At 32.2% G+C, this 25,303-nt stretch overlaps 2 protein-coding genes and 1 long non-coding RNA gene across 4 annotated transcripts in view; 2 read left to right on the forward strand and 1 right to left on the reverse strand.

The window, feature by feature from the left end:
* Nucleotides 1-3,361: 3,361 nt before the first annotated feature.
* On the forward strand, nt 3,362-5,699 carry Daao1 (D-amino acid oxidase 1). Its single transcript, XM_014230648.3, has 5 exons — nt 3,362-3,678; nt 3,739-3,862; nt 4,085-4,230; nt 4,880-5,270; nt 5,347-5,699. Exons 1-5 carry the CDS (start codon nt 3,491-3,493, stop codon nt 5,506-5,508), a joined length of 1,011 nt encoding a protein of 336 aa, XP_014086123.1. The 5' UTR covers nt 3,362-3,490; the 3' UTR covers nt 5,509-5,699.
* Nucleotides 5,700-6,518: 819 nt separating this feature from the next.
* The window catches only part of LOC106614780 (ubiquitin-conjugating enzyme E2 W), a 40,186-nt gene continuing 21,401 nt past the window's right edge, over nt 6,519-25,303 (forward strand). The window contains exon 1 of one of the 2 annotated variants that reach the window (XM_014230685.3): nt 6,519-6,712. In XM_014230685.3, coding sequence (XP_014086160.1) covers nt 6,689-6,712 — 24 coding nt within the window. In that variant the 5' untranslated portion in view covers nt 6,519-6,688. Of the gene's footprint in view, nt 6,713-19,932; nt 20,077-25,303 lie in introns of those variants that run through there. The other variant, XM_014230684.3, reaches the window with a different exon arrangement.
* Nucleotides 13,356-19,119, reverse strand: LOC138856948 (uncharacterized). Its single transcript, XR_011395910.1, has 3 exons — nt 17,639-19,119; nt 14,125-14,330; nt 13,356-13,891 (listed from the first exon to the last, which is right to left on the reverse strand). It is a non-coding gene; the product is annotated as an uncharacterized lncRNA (long non-coding RNA).

Raw genomic sequence — 25,303 nt, forward strand, 5'->3', positions numbered from 1 at the left:
TAGCATTGCCTTGGATTATAATCCATGTAAAATGTCGTGAAAATATTTCGACAAATAAAAATGTTTTCCATACACGGCCATACTTTTGATCGTTCAGTTTGTATGACAGCTATGTGCTATAGTGATCCGATATTTTTGGTTCCGACAAATGAGCAGCTTCTTGGGGAGAAAAGAACGTATGCATTATTAAAGATAAATACCTCGAAAACTGAGGGACTAATTCTCCTATATACAGACAAACGAACAGACAGATAGACGTGTCTAAATCGACTTAGCTAATCATGCTGATCTTTTTTATATAATTGATCAAATATCGCTAAAAAATCGTATGCATTTTCTTTAACTCTGCTAAGTCCTGTAGTCAAGTGGTAGACCATTAGTTCATAGTCCATTGTTTCATTGACAATATATTCACAATATTCTTTCGAAAAAATAGAATTCAATATTTTAAAATTTCAATCTAGCGAACGTGAGCATATCTTTATTTCATCTTTTGAAAAAATAATTACCGAGGTTTAGGAAGATAATTTCTAAAACTCATATTTTATTCAAAAATCATAAAATTGTGTGTTTCTAAAACATTTTTGAGCAATACTTGTAAAAGCAACCACCAGTGCACTGTGTCAGACAATAAGCCATAGCAAGTTTTATCTGTATAACATATAAACACGAATATACATATATAGACACACATACGACTATATATATTATATAATATACTGACGTTTACACGTACATGTTCAAAGAATGAAGAGGTGATTCTTATCACTATCAGCCACATTTGACATCAAGCAAGTTTCAGCGCTCATTCGCGCTGCCACTCTCTCCCCAGCTCTGCGCATGAAGCTTGCAGCTTTACGCCCACACACAATATGGCGAAATGTGCGTAAGTTTTCGCTTCAACTACGTGTGCGTGCAATTGACAAGCAAACTGTGGTTATATGAGCGCACTCTCTGGCTGGCTGACAAATATAATAGTTGGCAGTGTGCTTATGACAAGTCGTCACTTACGCTACTAACTGCTCACAACTAACGGTAATGTGCTGGTATATGTGCATGCAGTTGTGTTATTTTATGTATGCCTGTGTATGGATATGTTTATTGTTTTACATTATCTTACGCGCCATTAATTCATCAGACTAGTGCACAACGCCTGATAGTAGGCTTTGCCTTTCCATTCAGGCACATATGCCTACCTACCTAAACCTAGTATAACTATAGCTAACAGCAAAGCAGCTGGCCACATATGGCTGATTAATACAGGCATTTGACAACCGTACTCAAACAGCTGTCAAATACGGTGCTTCACTCCGCACCTTACTGTACACTGCTCATGTGTGTGTGTCGTCCGCAGGCTGCTCATGTGTGTGTGTGCAGGCTTTGTCAAAAAGTAAAGAATTGGAGCGTTAAGTCCGTTTGGTTTTCGTAGTGAAAAGTGCCACATTTGATTACAAAGGTAAACAGAAAATATCTATCCAAGTTTTTTTCGTGCAGCGCTTGCTGTATTTGTATGTGTAAGCGAATACGCATGATCTAAAAAGTGTGTAAAGGCATTTACCCACAGCTTCAAGTTATATAATTTTGTGAATTTATTTATATATATATATATATATTTGTAGTAAATATGTGTTAACATTTTTTCGTTGCTTTTTCCTAAGCACATCTATACATATATTTGTTTAGATGCCTTTCAGTTCACAAATAACAATATATTCCGATATGCATTATTTTGTGTGGGCGTTCAAGTGTAGCTGATGGTATAATGATGACGAATTATAATGAAGAGCTACGCTGAAGGGCTTCAATCAAAGTTGAAGTACATTGAAGGAAATCCGATACACGTTAACTACAAGTGGGCATAGACAGACAAACATGCATACATATACATAGCTATGTATAGGTACATCCATGTAATAGCATAAAAAAATGCTCATGCGAAAAATTTATATAACATTAAAATTGTGTTTGTATTGACGGCTACACGAACAGAGTATATGTGGAACAAGAAAATATCCGATTTATGTTAGAAAAGTCGTTGAAAGGTAAACAGAAAACATTTAGGACAAAGAGGAAATTGCAGCTCACACCTTAAAAGCTTTTGAGCAGTACACCATATTTGGTTAAAGCTATAATATCCTTCACAAGTGCATTTCTTATAACATAAGAGGGTATAAGAAGTTCTTTATTTTGGTCCTGATCAGTCATTATTTTTTTATATTTAGATATGACAGCTATATGGTATAATGATATTAGCTAAGCAATATATTCGGAGATGGTAACCTTGCCCATGCCATCTCGTCAAATAAAAACGGTTTTGATACAAGGTCTTGAGTTTGACCAATCAGTTTTATTGACAGCTATATGCTATAGTGGTCCGATATCGGAAATGCTGACAAATAAGTTGGTTCTTACAGAGAAAAGAGTGTGTGCGAAATTTCGGGTTGATATCTTAAAATATGAAACTAGTTCGCATATATATAAAGAGGGCTCGTCTCGCTGTACATTTATATATAAGTATATTTTAAAACATTCTCGACGTTTCCCTATACTTAATATGCCTTGTTCAGGGTATAAAAATGAGTATGAGGGATATATGCCTGTATCTCATAGATATCTTAAATATTTGCATAAAAAGCCATTCCAGTTCACACCCCTAAAGGCAGCTAGAGTATTTTATTTGATGTGATGTTAATAGGCGTATATTTCAGGGTTGCCGCAGTTGCAATCTGATACGAAAATAGTCGCTAATGGCGCACAATGAAGCCGTGTAAATATCTTTATTCTTTCCATAAACTTCAAATAGAAACTGCTACTCTAATTATTGGCCGAGACAAGATAATTCAAATACAATTTGTCAACCGGGTATATGACGTTCATAATGACTTTAATAAAATAATACTTTCATCCTGAATTGAAAAGGCGAGCCTTTCTATTTCATAACGCTGTGAAATCATCAAGAATTTAAATATAGGTCTGCCAGCAATCTTAAAATTCGCAGTGATACTTCAAAGACTATCAAAGCACTAATTGGTTTACAGTGTCTATAAATATTTAGTAGCTCATTAGTTATAATAAGCATGTTAATGAATTAGTAGTCACTTTTGGTTCTACATGTCTGAATAGTATAAGCTTGAAGTCCCTAACGATTTGTTGTGATAAGACTGAAAAAAAAAATCAAGTGGCGGATAAGCAAAAAACAAAAACAACAAACAGAGCTGAGAACAGCGCTTGAGTGGTGCTCAACTGAATTCCTACTCACGCATACACACACAAGAGCACACAGAGTGCAAGAGCATAATCAATTTAAATTTCAAAACGAATTGTGACAATAAATGATAACCAAACCGAGTATGATGTGAATATTTATTTCACGCTCAGTTGGGGATCATCAGTATAGTCGCTATCATTGAGTGTGGCGCGTTGATCGTTGATCATTTTCACTTTATATTTTGCACGGTGAACTTAATTGTGGTAATTACAAGTATTCAAAATGCATTTTGGCATCTTGGGCAGTGGTGTTGTGGGCCTGACAACCGCTTTGGAATTGCAGCAGAATTATCCAAATGCGCAGATCACAATACTCGCCGATCGTTTCAACGAGGAGACAACCAGTCATGTAGCGGCTGGCATTTTTAGACCAGGCACAAGCTTTGCGGGACCAACCAGGCAGATTACACAGTAAATTATTGCCAAGTATTGGTTGTGAAAATATATTTCTTATATTATGCATTTACGCAGACAATGGATTGCGGACGCCTTCCGTTACTGGGACGACATACGGCGCTCCAAGGAGGCACCGCTCGCAGGCGTTTGTCAGCTCTCAGGCTATATTTACTCTTCCACCTCACCGAAGATCGTGCAGGTATGCTAAATTTTATTTAATCCGATTTATTACTTTAGGTAAATAAAATATATTATTGTAATCGACTTCTCTCATTTGGTATTCTAACTGTTGTCATTGCAATTAAGATTTTTAAAACCTTGTAAATTGATTACATTTCTCTTCATTGCTTATCAATATTTACTGTGCTGATAGCGCTTCTTCTGTTATAATCAATTTATAATTTAATTTCTTTGTCATTAGAACGCGTTCATCGAGAAGTTATTACCGGTTTACCGACAAGCCACTGAGGAGGAATTGAAGCTGTGTCAGGGTGATTGGAAATATGGGTCTTTCTTTACAACTTGTCTCACCGAATGCCGACTCTTCCTGCCATATGCAACAAAGAAGTAAAATTTACAAAAATTTTCTATATATTATATCTTCATCTCTTAGATATATCCTAAAACCCGCGGTAAAAATATGTGGTCCTTAAAATATGGTAACTGCAATGTGGAAATCTTTACATTTCTATATATTTCAAGAGCTATTCTGTGCAAAAGTATTTTATTTTCCCCTGCTCAAAGTTATCGAACTGGATCAAGAAATCTGTTATATCGAAAGATTAAGATATACCAAGTTTTTTGGATTGAAGATTCTCCATATTTTATTCGTTAAATTCGTTTTAGTATGGATATCCCCACATTACTGACAATATGTGCCAATAAGTTTAGGTTCTAATATTACGGATAACCGGTGACATTACTTGGGGTTCAAAGCAGATATGTGTTCCGCACCCAGATCGAAAGAAACTATCTATTTTTACGATTGTGGAGTCATAATCTGTTCAGCTCAGCTGAAGATATCTTGCACAAGTAAATTACACTCTAAACCTTAAATCTTAGATTTAAGGTCTAACCTCCTACAACGGCTTACATGAAATATTCTTAGTAGAAAGGTTCATTGAGAACCTAGACAACTTACGTAAATCGGTTAGATCTACTAGTCTTACAGAAATATTCAGATTACCATAATATTATATAACTATAATTTTACCAGATTTATTGCGGCTGGAGGCCAAGTCACGCGCCAACGTGTTAACGCATTCTCGGACGTGTCACAACAAAACTTCGATGTACTCTTCAATTGCACTGGCTTGGGAGCAAAAGAACTGTGCAAAGATGCTCAACTAGTACCGCTGCGTGGTCAGGTTGTGAAAGTGCGCGCACCATGGGTCAAGCTGGCTTTCTATGGCGACTACGACACTTACATTCTGCCGGGCTTCGAGGCGGTCACACTTGGCGGCTGTCGTCAATATGACAGCTTCAATTTGAATGTCTGCAAATACGATTCGATGGCGATCAAGGAGCGTTGCTATGGCATGCTGCCAAGCTTGAAGCGAGCCGAGGTGGTGCGCGAGGCTGTTGGATTGCGACCACATCGCGCTGTGGTGAGTTTCAGTTCTACAGTTTTTATGTTCAAAAACGTGTGTTTATACACTAACAAATGTTTTTTTGTCCGTGTAGGTGCGCGTCGAAAGTGAGATCCTTCGTTTGGCTAATGGACGCACCCAGAAAGTTGTGCATAATTACGGTCATGGTGGCTATGGCGTTACTACCTCACCTGGCACCGCGAAGTATGCTGTGAAAATCGCTCGCGATCTTTTGGCGGGTAACAGTAAATTGTAATGGCAAAACCATGAGATTACTTCGTAAATATATGTAGGTGAAATATGTACACACTTATGTAAGATGTCTGTTATGACGATATATATGTTTTTATATGTCTATGCATATATAAAATATGTGTGCATATTATTACATATAACAACTTCTGTATAATATATTATATAAACTTTGTTTTTAACAGTAAAAATCTAGACCCGTTTTTAAATTGGGAATATATGTTAAAACAGCTGTTCTGCTGTCAGTTAATAAAATAAGAATATTAATGCGGGGTGTCTGCGTTAGTATTTCTGGTACCTTGTCCAACAACAATAATTATTAGTACCACTACTACTTTTTTTCTATACGACAACGGCAGCACTGTTTCCTGAATCTTTCTATTGTTTTGCTATCAACCGCTAGATGGCGGCATGTATATTTGCAACAGCTGTCACTTTAATAAATAGCAAAATTATTAATTTTTTAACTCTCTCTAGTTTTCTTAAGGTAGAAATTATCATTACATTACTTATTGGTAATATTTTACAGTTTCATGATTTCAACAAATGACTCACTTTAAATATCTAACGGAACTGCAACTTGTTATCGATAAAATATGCCTTTTTTCTAATTTTATATGTCAAAAGTTAAAGATAACTGTTAGGCCAAACTAATTTAGGTATTCATTTGTATCTTGCATTCTGTTTTACGAATATGAGGTAGAATGCGAAATGACGTTTTATCATTATTTACAAAAATTAGTATATTCTGTCGTTTCATAAAAAGTTTCTTTGGAATTTCAATATACAACAATCGAACTTGTCGCCGACGTCGTTATTTATATTGTATTTACTGGCATGCAAGAAACAATATTACGGAATACTAGTTAGTATATCTTCATTATTTGCATAAGTAAACAATTACTTAGTTTCAAAAAAAGTTTTTATTTTTCGAAATTTCCATGTACAACAATCGAACTTGCATTTAGTAATATTTACACATCTCTAGCAATGACAATCAGTAGAATAAAGCAAATTGTCAAATGGGAAATTTTTCGTGATTGTCAACAATTAAAATAGACTTAAGAAATTTTTATTACAAACCAACATAAAAATACGAAAAAATAATTTTAAAACACATTTGCAAAATCGGAAAGATCAATCCATAGATTAGCAGTTAAAAAATATAGGTTTAAAACGTGAAGATGTCATCAATGTCACCATCTGAGGTAAGTTTTGAAAGAGCGTTGTCGGAATATATCTATTTTTTGTTGTTTTGCGTTTTGTGTATGTGGATTTCAACGACTTCATATGAAAATCAATGGACAAAGCAAACAGCTGGCTGCTGGACAAAGGCTGCAAATGTCTATATAGTGAAGGTTAATACAAAAAAAAAAAAAACGAATGGAGTATCGCAGTACTCAAACCAGCCAACGATATGGTTCATTAATTTAAAGAAACGTAGACATATTCTAGAGTCCGTTTAATCGGCCGCGACACCACCAACTTTGTATTCGTTAAAAAATATTGTTTGTGGTGCCGTTTTTTATTTTCTAAATTCTGATATGTTTCTGTTATCAATTAAAAGAAATTTAGTAATTAAAGTAAATGTAAGAGCTTGGATCGAAACATGCTCACTTAAACTTAGAATATACGTGACTACCTTCTAAACTATTCAGATTTACTAACATACACTTTATATATATTTATTTCTTACAATGTGTACTAAATATTGCATTAATTTGTCAAATGCTAATCCAACTTCCTCAAGTGTACTCTATATACATATATACAAATGTAAAAATTTTATATTGCTTATTTTCATGGTTTCAGATTGAACGACATGAATTAAGCGTATATTTTAAAAGATATTGTTTTTGAATGCGCACTGCCTCCTACTTTCATGTGCACATACATACATACTTTCCTAAATGTGTTGGCAGTATTTATATACGGAATGCCGGTGATAAGAAACCTGATAATAAATTAAAGGGTGTTGTTTCAGAGATATAATTTATTATTTCAAATACAGTGTGGTTCACGAATCGTGCTACAAAAACAAACCGTAATAATTTTTTTTTTATCAATGCATTACATTTTGTTTTTATTGCATGTTATTTCATATAATAAATTATTTTTAAAATGATGGACCATTAATGACCTCCATGCTCAGCCAAGCATATGCGACACCTAATTGGAAAATTATTCATTGCGGCCAGGTCAGGTGATCTTGGGGGCCACCGGAGAGTGGAGTTTCTTGATATTAAGTTGTTTTCAATTTTCGTTGGAGCTCCGCCAACCAAAAGCTATTGTAAGGGATATGTCTTCGGCGCAATTCTGGTTACAAAACGCATTCAACATCTTTATATAACAGTGCCCATACATACTGACCGATATAATCAAGTTCTTGTATGGAAACTTTGTAATTCAAATAGAGATGAAAAGTTAAACCGAATCTCAATGCGACATAATATGATTGTGTACAGTAACTACACAAATAAATGAGTCTTAACGTATTTTAAATAAGTTATAAATGCTTAAGGAGTACTTGCTTGTCATCACGTCCATTATTTATTTTCTACATCCGATTTGTTGCGAAAATAATATGTATGTATGTATGTACTAATGCATTTCTAATATTCCTGAAAGCTAATCGATTCAACATTTGTACGCCGCTGAACCTAGCGCCATTTAACAGCGTGTCTCGACATGTTATTTGTGTCATATTTCTATGAAATTAATTATTTTTTAAATTATTATCACATGCCTATTAAGAAATATTTGTAGCTATTTATTGCTTCATTTCAACCGAATTATTTTACTGCTATTTTTGTACAATTATAGTACAAAAAACAAATTTGTTCATACCAATACTTGCTGACACATTTAATGCATTCTAAAAATAATTTACCACTTCCATTAATGGCGCTATGAGCATTTTGTGTTCATTCACATCTCAAGTGATCTGATCACGCACATACATACATACATACATACATACATACACTCAAACAATGTTTTTTTTTTTTTATTTTTTTTTATTATTTTTCTTTTTTATGTTTGTTTGTTTGTTTAAAAACGTGCTTGTTTTGGTATATATTATGTTTTACTTATTCCCTCAGTTGCTAAGTTTTTTTGATATTCCAAATCTCTTGCTTCATCTCTCGAATGCATAGTAACACAAAAGTTCAACGGAATATTATCAATAAAAACATTAAAAATTTTAAAATTTGCATGCAACTGAAAAAAAATACTCATATTACAAAGTGAAAAATAGCCGCTATTTTGTGGAACCGAAGCTGATAATCTTACACTATGCTCACACATGACTGATTAAAAATTTGTTAATGATTTTATTTTACATTTTAATCGGTTATGCAACTGTTGCTGGTGGGCTTTAATCGTCTATAATATGCGTCTAATTGGTTCGAGATTAAATAGAGGTGACATACGAAATATATAATTTATTAAAAACAAGAAAAAATGTTAACTTCGGTTGCACGGAAGCTATAATACCCTTCACAGGTACAAAGGTTCCTTATAATAACTTCATTCAGATCTAATTTCGTGAATCGGCAATAAAAAATAAAATTTTTTTCCAAGCAGGCACTTTACTCCCATCGTTCAGTTTATATGATAGCTGTATGACATAGCCATTCGATCAAAACAATTTCTTCGGGAATTATGTTGTTACCTTAAATAATAATACATGCCAAATTTCGTGAAGATACCTCGTGAAATGAAAGAGTTCTCCATACTAGCACTTGATTCCGATTGTTCAGTTTGTATGGCAGCTATATGTTATAGTGGTCCGATATCGGCCGTACCGACAAATGAGCAGCTTCTTAGTGAGAAAAGGACAGGTGCAAAGTTTTAGATCGATAGCTTAAAAACTGAGGGACTAGTTTGTATATATACAGACAGACGGACAGACAGACAGACGGACAGACAGACAGACGGACATGGCTAAATCAACTCAGCTTATCGTACTGATCATTTATGTGTTTATTTTATAGGTTCTCCGACGTTTCCTTCTGGGTGTTACAAACTGCATGGCAAACTTAATATACCTTGTTCAGGGTATAAATATTGATTTAATTTTTATGATGCTACGTTAATATGTACATATATATTTACTTATAGAAATTTAAAATAATAAAATTATTAATAAATAGCTCATGAGACACACCTTTTTTTCGTGGGTGCTCTTGGAGATCAGCTACGGTATCAAGGAAATCAAAAAAATTTCAAAATAACGTGCCGAGTCTATCCATGTATATATACGCCATCTTGTCCCGCAGTTTTTCAGTTATTGATCTGAAATTTTGTACACATCCTATGTTCGCCCAAAAAGCTGTTCATTTATCCGCCGCTATCGAACTACTATGGCATATATGTAGCTGCCATACAAACTGAACGATCGCAAACAAGTCATGGTATAACAAACTTTTTTTATTTAACAAATTATCTTTACGATATTTTGCATATATCATTATCGAGGGCAGCGCTACAATCTCCATACAAATTGTTCAGATCAGACCCTTATGACATAGAGCTGGCTACATACCGACCGATCAAAATCAAGATAAAGATCATTTTTACCCTTTTATGGTATGAGAAATGCACATGTGAAGGGTATTACAAGTATAGCTTCGATGCAATCATAGTTAACGGTTTGTCTTGTTATATTTTATATTCATTATATAAAATGTTTCTTCCAAAAATTCACAAAATCTCGTTTTTTCTGGCTTTCAAGTGGATATAACCTCTTAAAAAAATTGTTTTTAATGTTTGTTTTTTGTTTTTATATGTATATAAAAACAATATTTATATATGTATAAGGGTGGATCGAAAAAAAAATTTTTTTCTTAGCCTGATGATCAACTTTGTAGATTATAAAAAAGGAAAATTTTTTTAACATCTAGACATCTTTTTTTTTCACTTCACCCTAATATGTATATACAAGTTAATTTAGCTGTTTATGTAACATTTCTGGGGCAAATAAATATCCTACATGGCCGTTGGCGTGTTGCATGCGATTTTTGTGTTGCATTTCACATCACAGCTGTGAACACTATCACAGCTATTTACTATGCTATGTACGGCCAGAGCGCATACAATGTATGTCCCAAATGTGTTGCATAAACATCTTTCTTTTGCGTGTAAGTGGGAAGCACGTGACTGTCATTAAATATCTACCAGGTAGCAAGTTTGCGCAATATTTAAGCTACACGCGGAAATGTTGATAGTAGGCGATAAAATCTATTTTAAATCTATAAGAAGCACCTTGATTTGCCTAATTGAAGATTATTCGTTAAATCCTACTGATTTTTGCTATTATTGCTAAAAACTTTTTTTGTCTCAAATTAATGTCCCTAGTAACCAAATTTCAACATGAATTATTCGCAATTTGTCTTTTACAAGGCGTAAAAGTGTTGCCACAAAATCCAATATTGCTTGCCACATACATAAATAAAATATAGTTAAAATTTCGTCGAAACACTTTATATGTAAGCACATCAGCAAAACACTAGAAGCCCCTATCACTGTTCCGCAGTTAATCACGTATACGCCATGTTGTACCACAAACCAAAGCCATAGTATCACTCACTGCCTTGTTGTTGTCAGCATAAAGCAATTAATTATTTATTGCCATGGACCACTGATCGCCATTCCAATTTATTGCTTTACTTCGTTACTTACACAGACACACAGATGACTCAACGCTGTTCTGTTTGAGTTGTGTTGTTGGCAGCGCCCACTCAGCGAAGTTTTGTTTTATGCTGAAACTTGTTTGCAGTTTTCTACGAACTTTTATTTCTCACATTTGGCATTTACAAGTACACACATGACCGGCTAATCAAGTGGCTGTCTGGTCAGCATGTTGTCCAGCTGTTCTCGCAACCAGTTTGCTAGCCGATTTCAAAACTAGTGGACAGTTGACGTGATTTTATCTCGCGCGCTGTAATTAAACAGTGTAACGAATGTGCCATTTGTAAAAGCGATGGAAATTTTTAAAATTAATTTTCCCAATTTTTTCCAATCAATATGGAGAATCGAGCAAATATTTAATTTTTTTCTCACAGCTTGGTTTAGTATACCATGAACGGCGTTAAGTTTGTTTCGAAGTGTGAAACGTCGCAGACTCTATAAAGTATATATAGAGCTGAGTTTATTTAATTATTATTTAAATTAAATTAGTTTGAATACCATGCCATTTTGCCACACTGTACTGTACTGCCATGCCGCTTGCTGTCGTTTGTTTTAGCCTGTTATTCGTCACTGCCGGTTGTGGTAAGCTTTATTAATACTATTTTTTTTTTGCTTTTTTTTTTGTGAATGTGGTTGTGGCTAAACGTGCGCGTTGTTGTGGCAAGCTGAGGCGGCTGGTGTTTCTACACGATTGGCATCAGTTGTGGTTGGCACGCGAATTCGCCAAGTGTACTAAATAAACTTTGCTCTATATATAAAAGGAAAATAAGTTGCAATAAAAAATATCTAAAAACAAAGAAATATTTTGCAAATATTTTTAATATATGCACTGATTTCAACATTAAACATTAAACAAAATTCATGCGTTAAAATGTGTTCCAAGTGTGTGCCAAATTGTTGGTGTTGAAATGCTTATGTTATTTTTGTGAAAATATTTATTGCTTGTTACTAAGGAAATAAAAAGCAATGCTTGTGTGTGAAAGCGTATAAAATATACTACAACATAAAATAATATATATATGGTAAAAAACAAACAAATTATATAAAAATAAAATCATTTAAATCCCATTTAAGTCGCAAACGCTGATAACGATTTGACCAAAACCAAAAAAAAAATTAATAAATAAATAAAAATAAAATTATTTTAACAACTTATAAATAAAACCAAAACTATTATATTTTCTTATGCTTAAATTAAATAATATATTTAGTGTATATTTGATGCTCGCTGTAACTTTTTAATTTTTTTTTATTGTTTTATTATTTAAAACTTTTTACTTGTTGCAAAAATATGGCAATTTGTTCTGATTATATATTATTTGTTTGATATTCAACGTGCATGAATCATTTCTAAGCACATTTTAATATAAGAAATGCGTTAAAACTGCGAGGTTAAAAAATTTAGTATCGTTTAATGCTCTGTATGAATTAAAATTTAGATACTATTTTTGTTTTGTTTATGTAATTGCGAAAATCTTAATTTAAAGTAATTTTCAAATTTTTTGTAACACATACCGAATTGAAAAATTAAAAATTAATTTTTAATCTCAAATACCGGAAAAAAATTAATCTCAAAAACCGGATTGAATAACAAAAAATATGATATCTCAAATAGCGGATTAAAAATTAAAGAAATTTGAATCCGAACTTAATAATTAAATTAAAACAAAAATTATTTTAGGCTAGAGTGAGCAGAGAGCCATCATTTTCTATACTATAGATCAGTGTTCGGCAAACTTACACATTTAAACGTTTTATATTTTACCAATTCGTAATTCTGATTTCGCGACTAAAAAGTAAATTTTTAATCCCAAAATAAGGATGAAATCTAATTTTAAATGCAAAAGTTTTAACTCAAATTTTAAACCCAGTTTGAAAATCTAATTTTTCTCTCAAAATTTAAATTAAAACTTAAGAATCTGATTTTTAATTCAAAATTTTTTAATTCAAAATCTTTTAATCAAAAAAAATTTGCAACCCTTTGTAGAGCATTTTTCAAACCCTAATTTTTTTTCTCTTCAATCATATTATCACAAAAACCTTGAACTAAAAATTTGCAGCAGGCGGCAACGGCCGTTTCGTTGCAATTTTGTTGTTTAGGCTATTAGTTATTTCTGCATAGATAAACAACCGTTACTGCAGTGCAAGGCGCTACAGAATAAGGAAATACATTTTTATTTTTTCTATTTTATTTTGTTTTAAGTATTTACTAATTATTTAGCCAGGAAATAGTCGAACTTTAATATAATGTGTGCCAAATTTTATGCGAATTTCGCGTAATAAATTATTTGAATGTACTCGTACGCTTTGGTGGCAACATGATTGTTCTGGTTTGGTGACTTTTGCCTGACGCATTCGTGATTTTTTAATCTTCTACTATTTGCATTGAATCACAACTATTTCATGTCAGAAATATACATATGTACATACCCAAATATAGAGGCAGATATATTTTAAAAATTAAATTATTTTTAAAAAATGTCTTACTAGCCCGCGATAAGAAACGGGCATTCCAGATTATAATACATAAATACATATGTATATATAGATCTATAAGTAAGTTCTAAAAAGTGTTTGCTCGAATTTTGTAACTACGCTTCGAATGATTAGACTGGCACCTAGACTATGTTGATCACTTCACTTTCATTTGTGGCTGTTAGACATGTCAAATGCTATTTAAATTATGAGACACTGATCTAGGGTCCGGGCATCACGAGTTTAAGACAAACAAAAAAATAAAAAAATAAATAAAAGATTAAAAAAGAAAAGCCCAAAAAATAAAAACAAAAACAGAAAGAAAAAAAAGCAACGGTAAAACCAAAAAAGATTTAAAAAACAAAAAAGTAATAAATATAATAAAGTAATAATATATATTATCTGGTAACACGCCAACATCTATGGCTCGTCTGTTACCAACTCAACTTTTTACCTGTTACTCATCGGCGTTTGGCGGCTACGACAAGCGTTTATTGGTTGCTACACGCTTAAATTCATGAGATTTTCAAAATAAAATCTTTTTATTTCGCATCACTGCGAATTCTTGTATACGCGTCATAATTAGCGGGCCGAGCATTGCTTATGCTGGTTAATAAACGCGCACACACATGCCTACATACAAACGAAAAATAAGTGTGGCTGCGTATTAATTTGGCCACGCGCCAAAACAATTACTAAAACATATAGAAACAATAAAAAGTGATTTTGAAAAATAAATGCAAAGCACATACACACAGATATGTACACATGTATTGAGATATTGATATATTCATATGGTCATGCAAATAAATGTGCTATAAACACGCTTCTTCTGTGCTGCACCACACTCATTTATGGTCAGTTTATGTATAAACATCATTTGCTTGAAACCCTAAGAACCGACAATATATTTTGTGGGGTATTTTTTCTTTTTGTGGCAGTTTAAAAGTTTTTAAAAGTTTTTAAAAGTTTTTAAATTTGTTTGCAGAACATATCATTTACGCATACATGCAAACACGAACCAAGTGTATCGTATCTTGTTTTTATACAAAAAATAATATATATTGAAAAAAAAAACAAATGTTGTCTATTTAGTATAAATATTTAACAACATACATACATAAATATGTATGTAAATATGTATGCATTTTCGTGTGCTTGGCGGTTTGACTCATAATATTGTTGTTGCTGCTTGTTTTGCGTGTTTAAAATGCCAAACAAACAGTTAGGTGTGTTAAAAATTCGTATACATAATTATTCATGTACATATGTATTTAGCCAAAAGGTAGAATAGTTTGCAACAATTTTATTAAATTTTGAAGAATATTATTTGCGTTGTACATATTTTATACAAACAAATATTGTTTGAAAAGATTTACATTCAGGAGTAAAAATTATTAAATAAGTAAATTTTTGGTATAATACTTATTTGTGAAAGAAAACTGAAACTGAACTTTTGTAAAAAAAATAATATTTAAAAAAATTTCAAATTATTAAAAATATTTTTTAAATTTCTACTAAAATATATACATATATATTTTTATTTTAACTGAAGTATAATTTTTTTTTATATTTCTCAATTTAAAAAATTAAATTTTTCTACTAAAATAGTTATATTTCTTTCCTCAATTACAATTTTGTTCAAATAAGTTTTTTCTACTAAATAAAAAGTTTTTAAAAATTTAAGCAAATTTATATACAATATAATTTGAAATATTTTTTTTTTTTATATTCTTATTCAATTTAAATTTTTTTTTCTACATTTAAAAAATTATAATTTTTCTTCTAAAATAGTTATTTTTTATATTAAATTACAATTTTTTGTCGAATGACTTTTTTCTACCAACTAAAAAGGTTTTACAAATTTTAACCTAATTATAAACAATATAATGTGTAAATATTTACTAAAATAAATTTTTTTTGTATTCTTACTGACGTATAAATTTTTTGTTTATATTTTTACAATAATTTTTTTTTGTGTATTTCTACAATTTAAAAAATTTAAATTTTTCTACTTAAAGAGATATTTTATTTACCAAATAAAAAATAAAATTAAATAAAATAAAACTAATTAAATTTGTTTTACAAATGTACTTATAATATAATTTGGAAAAAATATAATTTAGTATATTTTTTTTTAATTTTTGCGAAAATATAATTTTTTTTTATTTTTTGCGAAAATATATATTTTTTTTTTTTTTTGCGAAAATATAATTTTTTTGTTTTTGAATTCTGCTACAATATTTTTTTTACTACTAAAACAAAATTTCAAATTCATACTAAATTTTTCTAATAAGTAGAACGTTTTTCAATTAATAGTTTTTATTATTTTTTATACTTAAATTTATTTTTTTGTTAATTTTTAATCGATAAAATTAAAAAACATTCCTAATTGTTTGTTCTATGCGTTCCAATCATTTCCGAAGCAAATTCTCACTCATAAGTATTTTATTAATTTCTAGCATTTTTTCTACCAATTCAATCCAGTTTTTAACATAACAAGTCTTTGCACGTCCAAAACTGTTTTCGGTTCCCACCAAAGCATTTTTTTATCAACTCGGCTAATTCCAAAGTACAAACACGCTTACAGAGCATAAATAAGCAAATGCGAATTTTATTCTGTGTCTTACAAGTTGAAGAAAACGTAAATAAATCAATCGTAAAACCAAGTCCGCGAGACTCTTCAGGCTTGTTAAGATGCGCAAACGATATGGTTTGTTTTAAAAAAAATAGTAAATAGCATACTGATCCATTTGTTTTTGCAAAAAACAGGTGGGGACGAATGCTAATTGTGGAATATTATTTTATTTTTTTGGGTACATTAATTAAAATTTTAAAACTTATTCTATTTCGAGTTGTATGCAATTAGATTACTCGTTAAATATAGCTTGGTGTTGTATCTTGCATCAAATATATGTATTTTTTAATTGTGCTTATTATTTATCCTTAGTAGGTCATAAAATGGAGGTCAATTTGTTAAAAAATCAAAATTTATAATGAACGTAGTTGTTTTTGTTATTGTTGTAGCCAATTAAGTTTCGAAAATGCTGTCGGATGCAGCATTAGCGGTTAGTCTCAGACTGGATATAAACCCGGTTCTGTTTCTAACATTTTGTGAATGAGAACCTCGAGCTTTAAGATTTCACCCAAACTAATTCAAAACTATTTCAAAAAGTAGAAAGAAATCTCACGATTTCAACATATTGCACATAGTATTTACACCAAAAATGTAAGGTTATGAATTTTTAGCTTGAAAGTGGAAAGAGACTTAATACGAATTTCGGGTAGTTGAAAAAAATAAATAAATATAACATTTTCTCTGAAAAATATTTTTTCTCAAGTTCAGTTTTCGCTCATCAAATATGTTTATTCTAACAAAAGAAATTTGTTTTAAAAAATCATCGCAATACTAAATTACCTGTAATCATTGCTCTTCATATTTACCGTTAAATGTACTGTCATTTATTATATTGTAGTGCATTTAACAAAAAGTTGTATTGCCAACTTTCACCACCAACCCACTTTTCGATGCTTCAAAAGAGATCTAGCGCAATCAACACCTTTTGCCGCACAATTAGAGCAAAACATGTTGCAGTTTTAGAAATACATTTTTCTTTTTAATTAACTTAATTTCGACCCAATTCATTTAATTTCGCAATTATTTTTAAAATTTGCAGGCAATCATTTGAACTAACCACTTTATTCTATATATACACATCTACATATGTACATGCGTGTACATGTAAATATTTGCCACCAAGTTCAGTTATCTGTCACTATTAAAAGCTCGTAAGTCATTTGTGTAAACTGCGAGTCGCTGGAAATGTTGAAACATTTTTTGTAAACAAAATAAGCGAGCACAAGCGAAAATGACCCGTTTTATATGAATAATAAACAAAAATAAATAAATAATAAAACAACAACAACTCCAGTCAACAATATTTACACACACACAACTGTTTACCCACCGTGTCTGCACAAAAAGTCGCAAAAACAACAACGAACGCGCAACCAATTTGTCTAGCTTGAGGTGAACGACTTTCGTCCACCGCCTGCCGTTCGCCAACGACTTTTGCTCTTTTCGGCAACTACTTTACTTCTTCTTATGCCTTCTGAGTTTCGCCAAGCTTTAAGCTAATGTCTTTGAAACGCTATCGACAAAGCTAAGCGTGTGCGCACGTGTACGTGAGCCACAGCATTTAGGTATTTCCAGTTCAATTGCGTCTTAATATTAACACAATTAATAAACTCGAAATTCTCTTGGCAAACTCAAGTGTTCATCAGCAGTCGGTTGAAGTGTTGATCGCAGAAACCGCACAATACTTAAGCTTGAAGAGTGTTTACTCATGCCGACTGTGATCAATTATGAACAGAAGTTATTATTCGTTTATTATAATGGGATTTTCAATAGGTGCATATCGGTAGCAAAACGATGCAAAATTTTAACTTCGGTGGCAGCGAAGCTATAATACCCTTCACAGCTACATTTCTTATCGCATAAAAGTGGATAAATTTGTACCTTTATTCGAAGATTGTAGCATTGCCTTGGCAAAAAAGTTTTTCATACAAGAACTTGATTTTAATCGGGCAGTTTTTATGGCAGCTACATGTTGTAGTGGACCGATATAAACAATTTGTCTGGAGATTGTACCGTTGCTGTGGACAATAATACATGCCAAATTTCGTGAATATATCTCATCAAATGGCAAAAAGCAACTATGAATAACTAATTATGCTCTGTCCATCAGAACTTCATATGCTAGCTATTGTTGAAATATCCATTCATCCAAAAATATTCGTGGTGTTCATTAACAATAGGAATCTACATTACGCACGTTGTTCTCTTTGGTAACAACAGCTGAGGCAAACATTGAAAAAATATATGATCCCTGTAGCAGCCCATATCTACCAGCCCCGAAATTAAGCACGCTGTATATTGATATTTGTTTAATTTTTTTCTTGCATTTTAGTTTATTGTTTATTGTTTTTTTTGTAGAGACTTTTCATGCTCGTGTCGCTCTTAGATTAAAGCTGCCAAATTAGAAATTCCAAGACAAATGTTGCTTCCAACACCCTCGGGGGAACAATTACACTTAAATAGGAGTTCTTCTATAATTATTGTAATTATGTGCTCGTTAACAAGGGTTCAGTCGACTGAGCTAATGGATAGCTAAATTGGTCGTTGTAAGGTTCATCGTTAGCAGAATGCCAGCAAAAACCTTTTAGAATATTTCAGAATAACTGATTTTATCATATATTATATAATAATAATTTTGAACCCACAATATTTTATTATCTAACAATATGAGAGCATTTCGAATTCTGTTTGGTACTTTACCTTTAAAAAACCCCATGAAATTAAATCCATTTTATTCGCGGTAGCAGTCTAAGGGACGTTCGCTACCTTTAAAACAATTTTTTATAGTTTTTTAAATGAAAATAATTCTGAACGATTTTTTTTTAACCCGCCCATTATATTCCTCATATTGCGGCAAATAAACACATGTTGCCAGATTTAACGATTTTTATTTTTTTATTTAGTTGAAAACATGCCTCCAAGCGGTTTGTTTTTTTTTTTTGGTTTTCTTTTGCATTAACCAGTTTTTAATTGTTTCACCGAAATTCCATAAAAGTCATTACACTTAATTTTGGTGATAAATCATTTCCATATCTGTAGTAAGCATTATTTATTTAGTCTTACTCCGGCCTTATGTCATCGCATGGGAACACTTCCTAGTACGCGCTTTTGTATTTGCATGAATGAGTGATTAATGAAGCGCGCTTTCATTAGATTCGTTTGAAGTAATTAAAAATTAATGTAATTCACATTTCATTTTATGGATGCAACACAACTACAACGACAAAGCTACATTGACAGTGATTCATATGAAATTCCCATCAGCAAGTACTCACAGCGCCAAAGCCAATTATTTGCATTTGCTTAAATGGCAACTCACCAGCAAACAAATATGACATGACAGATTTTCTCTCGTGTCACGACATCAGCCAAATGTCAAGTTTTAGAGAAAAATCCTAAGAAATCAGCGAACGATTTGATACAACTCCCAAGCAAAAGCTTTCTCGCCGCGCTGACTTCGCTTACACGCATACATATGTATGTTTGTCTGTTTGTATGTGGGAGAGTCCAAACTGCACACTGTAATTCTCTGATAAATCCGTGAAAATTGCTGCAGTGATATACCTAGACGGTAGTGCAGTGCAATAGATTGGACCGAATGGTTTGCAAACTCGTCAACGCTGGCAAAGGCAAAATGTGTAAATATTTTATATACAAAAAAAAAAAACAAAACATGACTTGAAAATAAGTGAAAAATAACAGCAAATCTAAAAATGTGCAACACAAACATAATCGCATAGAGCGAAAATAATATTTTTTGCAAGTTTTGTAAGTTCAACGTGAGAAGGTGCACATACTCGTACATAATGCGCGATTAAGCGCTTAGACGCTGACCGGTTTCGCCGGCTATTAACACTTGCTCTTTCGCATATTACATACATTCGTTTATTTGTGTGCATTTTGTTTGTGCGTGTGTATTTGTTTGGTGGCGATTTGTTTTCTACTCCGCGTGCATGCGCGTTTCACGTGCTTTCTAGCGCTTTAGTTAGCAGCTTGCTAGTTGGCTGCAAGCTTCACTGCGATTTCGCTTTGTGCTCTCCCCTTTTTTTTTTGCTTTTGTATTGCAGTCCTCTTTTCTAATATTGCACGCGTCAACTACACGCCATTTCTGCCATTGCAATTGGCTTTTGTTGTGTGGAATAAAAGTAAAGCAGAAAAGTGTATAAAGCTAAAGCATAAAGAGATAGCACGAATGACGCAAATTTAAACAATTTTATATAAAAAAATAGAATTTCTTATTAAGATTAAATTTTTATATCAAATTTTAATTTTTTACGAGTATGTAATTTATATTCCTTATATTGTTTTGTTTACATTTTTTTATACCATGCACATCATCTACATGCTTTTGTAGGTTAGGTCTAACTGCCATATGAACTAAGAAGAGTAACTGTTGTAGATTAGCCATACTTTTTAATTTATATAGTATACAGTTTGGAATACTATAGTTTGCCTTGCTGTTGATAATGATTAATGGTTCCCTCTGTCGATAAAGCAAACTAAATAGTGACTTTTTGGGAATGTAACGGCGTTTCAGCAATGGCTTGTAGATTATCATCACCTCAAATGCGACAATTTTGTATATGAACTGAGCTTCATCGCTGAACGAAAATGAAAAAAATTGCGTCGCGCGAACCGAACCTTTATGTGTTGGTAAAAAATTTGCACGAGTTGCAAACGTTATTGCGGAGAAAGTCCGTTCATAATGAAATGCCAAACCAAATTGAGTATAAATCAAGTAACAGCTGTCAAAAAGAAAACCATGCGTCTAAAAAACCACCCTGTATATTTTTTTCGCACCATCAGAAAGTAGAGATTTCAACGTAGAAAAAGCCCAACTTTTTCAAAAAATCAGATATTTTGACGTGAGAATTTCGCATTAAAAGTTAGAGTTTTTTTCCGATATTAAGTATTTTAACTTAAGGGTAAAAAAAATAAATTTAAAAAATTACGATGTGGTACATAAAAATAAATATAGGTTAAAAATAAAAAACCTAAAACTTGGTTATTTTGATTTTTCGCACAAATTTTGAGGTTATGTGCAAAAGGCTTAATACAAACTTTTGAGATTTTTTTTATTATCTACAACTTTTTGCCCCATATAACTCGTAGTTTTGCCGGAAATTGAGAAAAGCCTTAAAAAATCAAACACTCCCCGCACTTACTCTTCTCGACTTTAGATCGCCCGAAAAATATTTTTCCATTCATTTACGTAATTTTATCTTCCATTTGCAGTGGGATTCATAACAATATGATTTTTTTGGCTTTCAAAAACTATCGACCTTGGTCTAATTATTTTTTTTAATCAATAAAACCATTACCCAATTTTTTTAAGATCGTGTTATAGAAAAATTTTTATACGAAAAAACACAAAAAAAAATAAAAAATAAAAATTAGAACAATTTCTTCCACTTCTAAGTATCAAAACAATAAATTATATAACAAATCAAATCAAATTCGATTTTAATTTTGAAACTAAAAACTTTCTTTAATTTCTTTGAGTCATCGTTTCTGTGTCACGATTGCGAAACCAACAACTGCACGTCTCTCTATTTGTTGTACTCTATTTTGACTAAGTCCAATGCAGTCAGCTGCTCGGAACATGACTTGAACGTGGCTTTATGCACAAAACAACAATAACAATAAATAAAATAGCAATAATAATGAAGATATTAAAAAGCAATATTACAAAAATTGTAAAACAAAACAACAACAACGTGAAACAAAGCCAATCAAAACGCTACAACACAAATAAATACATACTTATGTAAATACATACATATTCCATTTGCCAATGTATGCCGAAAACAAACGTACACGCGGTGTACATTTTCAAGAACACAGGAACTGCAAGCACCGATGACGTATACGCTGACAGCCAATCCGTCAGCATCGACTTTGGTACGATTATTGCACAGTAGCGCAAGTGTCACGGCCAGTTGTACATACTTATTGTAGACAGATACATATGTATATACATCCATATATCTATATACATATGTTAGTTAACGTCACTGTGGTAATGCGCTTATAATTAACGTTGAGCGTTTTGCATACATCAACGTCACGCTTTGGCCAACGAACATAAAATCGATTGCATTTTTCGTCTGTCGCATTTTTTCGCTCTTTTGCTACTGCTTTTTCGTTTATTCCTCTACTTTAGTCTGTGTCTTTGTTTTCGCTCAAGTTTAAGGTGGCGGCAGCAATGCACAGAACTTTCGCTGCAAATTGACCTTACATAAGTACTTACATATATACACACATATATTTACATACATATATAAAAGAAAAGCCACCGTAGGTGTGGCCTTTAACGAGTTCACGGTAAATGTTGTTTGCCTCAATCTCTGTTTTCAAATTGCTGGCAATTTCTTCGACTGCCCACTTAAGCTATTGCTTTTCTGTTGCTTTTACTGTTAGACAGTGCATTGCTTTCGCACGCTTTATGCTGATTTGCTTTTGTTATTGTCGCCCAAATGTGTTGCTAATTGGATTATTGCCATGTGTTAGCCAAGCAATTGACATTCACCTTTATCGCCGCTACATCCCATCGCTTATTGGAAATCTGCTATATACAAACATAGGTATGCATTGATAATTGTTTTTTGTTTTCCTTAAGTAAATTAGCTGAACATTGCTTAATGCATATTAAATAGTTTCTATTATTAAATTAAGCCACTTAGGTACCTTAGTATAGTGCATTGTTCTAGCATATTGCCAATATATTAATAAGCCATCTCTTAAAATAGAGTCCCTTGTTTATAATCAGTGAAAGCCAGTGTTTTTCTCTAAGAACACTTTTGACTAGAGTTTTCTGGATTGGTTTGGTGTTCTTTCAGCGTCCCGTACTTACCCCAGGTAGTGTTCTGATCAGTGGTTAGAGCTTTTAGGGCTCCAGATGCAGATAAAATTAGCAGTCGAGATTTCTATGTCGTACATATTTTATGGTTTTGGTAAGAATTCGACTTAGGTGCTCCCTTTTTTCTTTTCTCCTTCCTTTTTCTTGCCAATATATACCATATAAAACCGCCATATAACTCAACTCGAACTAGAAATACGATTTTTGATCGTAATTCGACCTGGGGCCACATGGCGGCACATTTTTCTGCAACTACTACAACCCTGCTTTGTTTTATTTATGGATTGGGTCTATAACTATATTGGTGCGAATTTTATAGACCCAATTGCTTACTTGGATGCGAGGGATAATTCTTAGAAATGTCATACATAGCAAATAACTTTGTGGGCTATTTTCAAAATTATTTGAACTACCTGATCAATAACCGCAAACATATCAATTACCTTCGGTTTTAAGTATAAAGCTATTTTTAATTTTTATAAGCTACAATAAAAATGTTATAGACTCATTTTACTATTTGCTCATTAATTCCCCAGAGATGTGTGTGTGTTAATTCAATTGTATTAATTCATTCACTATCTCCACTGTTCTGTCCCACCTTCATGAGCGTATAAAATTGAAAAGCAGAGGTCATAAACTTGCTTTAAACGTAGAAGATATCGTTATGTCTAAGCAGAAATCAGTTAGGGAAATTAGTCTCCAAATGAAAAAACTTCTAGTGATTAAGAGGATTTATGGGATTTTTTTTATATAATATATTGTAGTAGTTTATATAGTACATATTGTCGTTTTAACTACAAAATAATGTAACAGTACTTTTCATATGAATATAATAGAAGGAAAACATGATATCAAACGGAAACTACTCGTATTGAAACAAAATTCGAATTTAGGTTATAAATTGGTTATATCGGTTAGTAGTCTAGTGCAGATGGCTTTGTAAATGGTAAGAAAAAGAAGTGGTTGAATTTTTAAGGATTAAAAACGGTTTATCACGATTTCCGGCAAAACCACAATTCATATGGAAAAATGTTGTGTGGCACCGTTGTAGTTGTTGTAAAGAGCTACAACGTTAGTATTAACACCTTATTTACATAATCTCAAAATGTTTGCAAAAAATTAAAATAACCGAATTTTTGGATTTTTATCTTTTACAAAAAAAAAAAAAAACACGATATTTTGAGTAAACGGACTTGATTTAATATCGGAAAAATTTCTTTTCAATAGCAAATTCTCTCGTCCAAAAATTTTTTTGTTTTTCAGTGGTAGGCTTTTTCTTAATTGCAATCCCGACTTCTTGATAGTATAAAAAATATGTACATGAATATGGTAAATTTTGTAAAAAAATACAAATCGTAGTAGTTAAGCGTGGTCTTTATTATTATTTAATTATTTTTTTTTTTTTTTTTGATTTTTGGTGACGTATATACCATGTATGTACATATGTATTTAGGTAAATTGCTTTATAATTTAATTAGCATAATTTTGTATAATAAAAATGTCATTTTGTGAAACTGTCAATTGCGACACATTTGGACTCACTTTCCATTTAAGCAAATGTAATAAACATTAATAACAGTAATATTTGCGCAATGCAATTAACGCAATTAACAGATAACAATGAGTAGAGTGTATTTAAATGAGACATTGTTACAAAAGGAAACATACACATATACACACATATATTTTGACAATGTTTGCATTTTTTTGTGAAACCATATTCACTTTCATTCAATCCGTCAACGACATCAAGCTTTTTCGCCAAAATACGGTGACTCATACGCACCGGTGTGCGTTTGCGGTGCCGGCGCGGCTGCCGGCGTTTCTCACCTATTAACATATTTTCAGTGCTTGTTTTTTAGCTGTCTCTATGCATGTGTATGTGTATAATTGATGCTTACTTGCTTAAATGTTGTATTAACACTTCTATATTTATCGGCTGTCGATTTGGTGCGATTTGTTTGGAATTTGCGTGAATTGCTGCGGTTGAACTTTCATTGGCCGCACTTAGCATTTCCAGAGCTGCTGAGAGGGCAACGAGCCACAATGAGCGATCTGCATACAATATAGGTATATATATGTATGTATGTACAAGTATGTATGCATAATTTGTGTGATTGCGAGTTGACCGTACTG

This window comes from Bactrocera oleae, chromosome 4, assembly GCF_042242935.1.
Source record: "Bactrocera oleae isolate idBacOlea1 chromosome 4, idBacOlea1, whole genome shotgun sequence".
Taxonomy (NCBI): Eukaryota; Metazoa; Arthropoda; class Insecta; order Diptera; family Tephritidae; genus Bactrocera; species Bactrocera oleae.

Coding starts and splice junctions, on each gene's coding strand:
- Daao1 (XM_014230648.3), top strand. CDS start 3,491: ATGCATTTTGGCATCTTGGGCAGTGGTGTTGTGGGCCTGACAACCGCT. Junction 4,231..4,879: donor CTGCCATATGCAACAAAGAA/GTAAAATTTACA, acceptor TAATTTTACCAG/ATTTATTGCGGCTGGAGGCC. Junction 5,271..5,346: donor TGCGACCACATCGCGCTGTG/GTGAGTTTCAGT, acceptor TTGTCCGTGTAG/GTGCGCGTCGAAAGTGAGAT.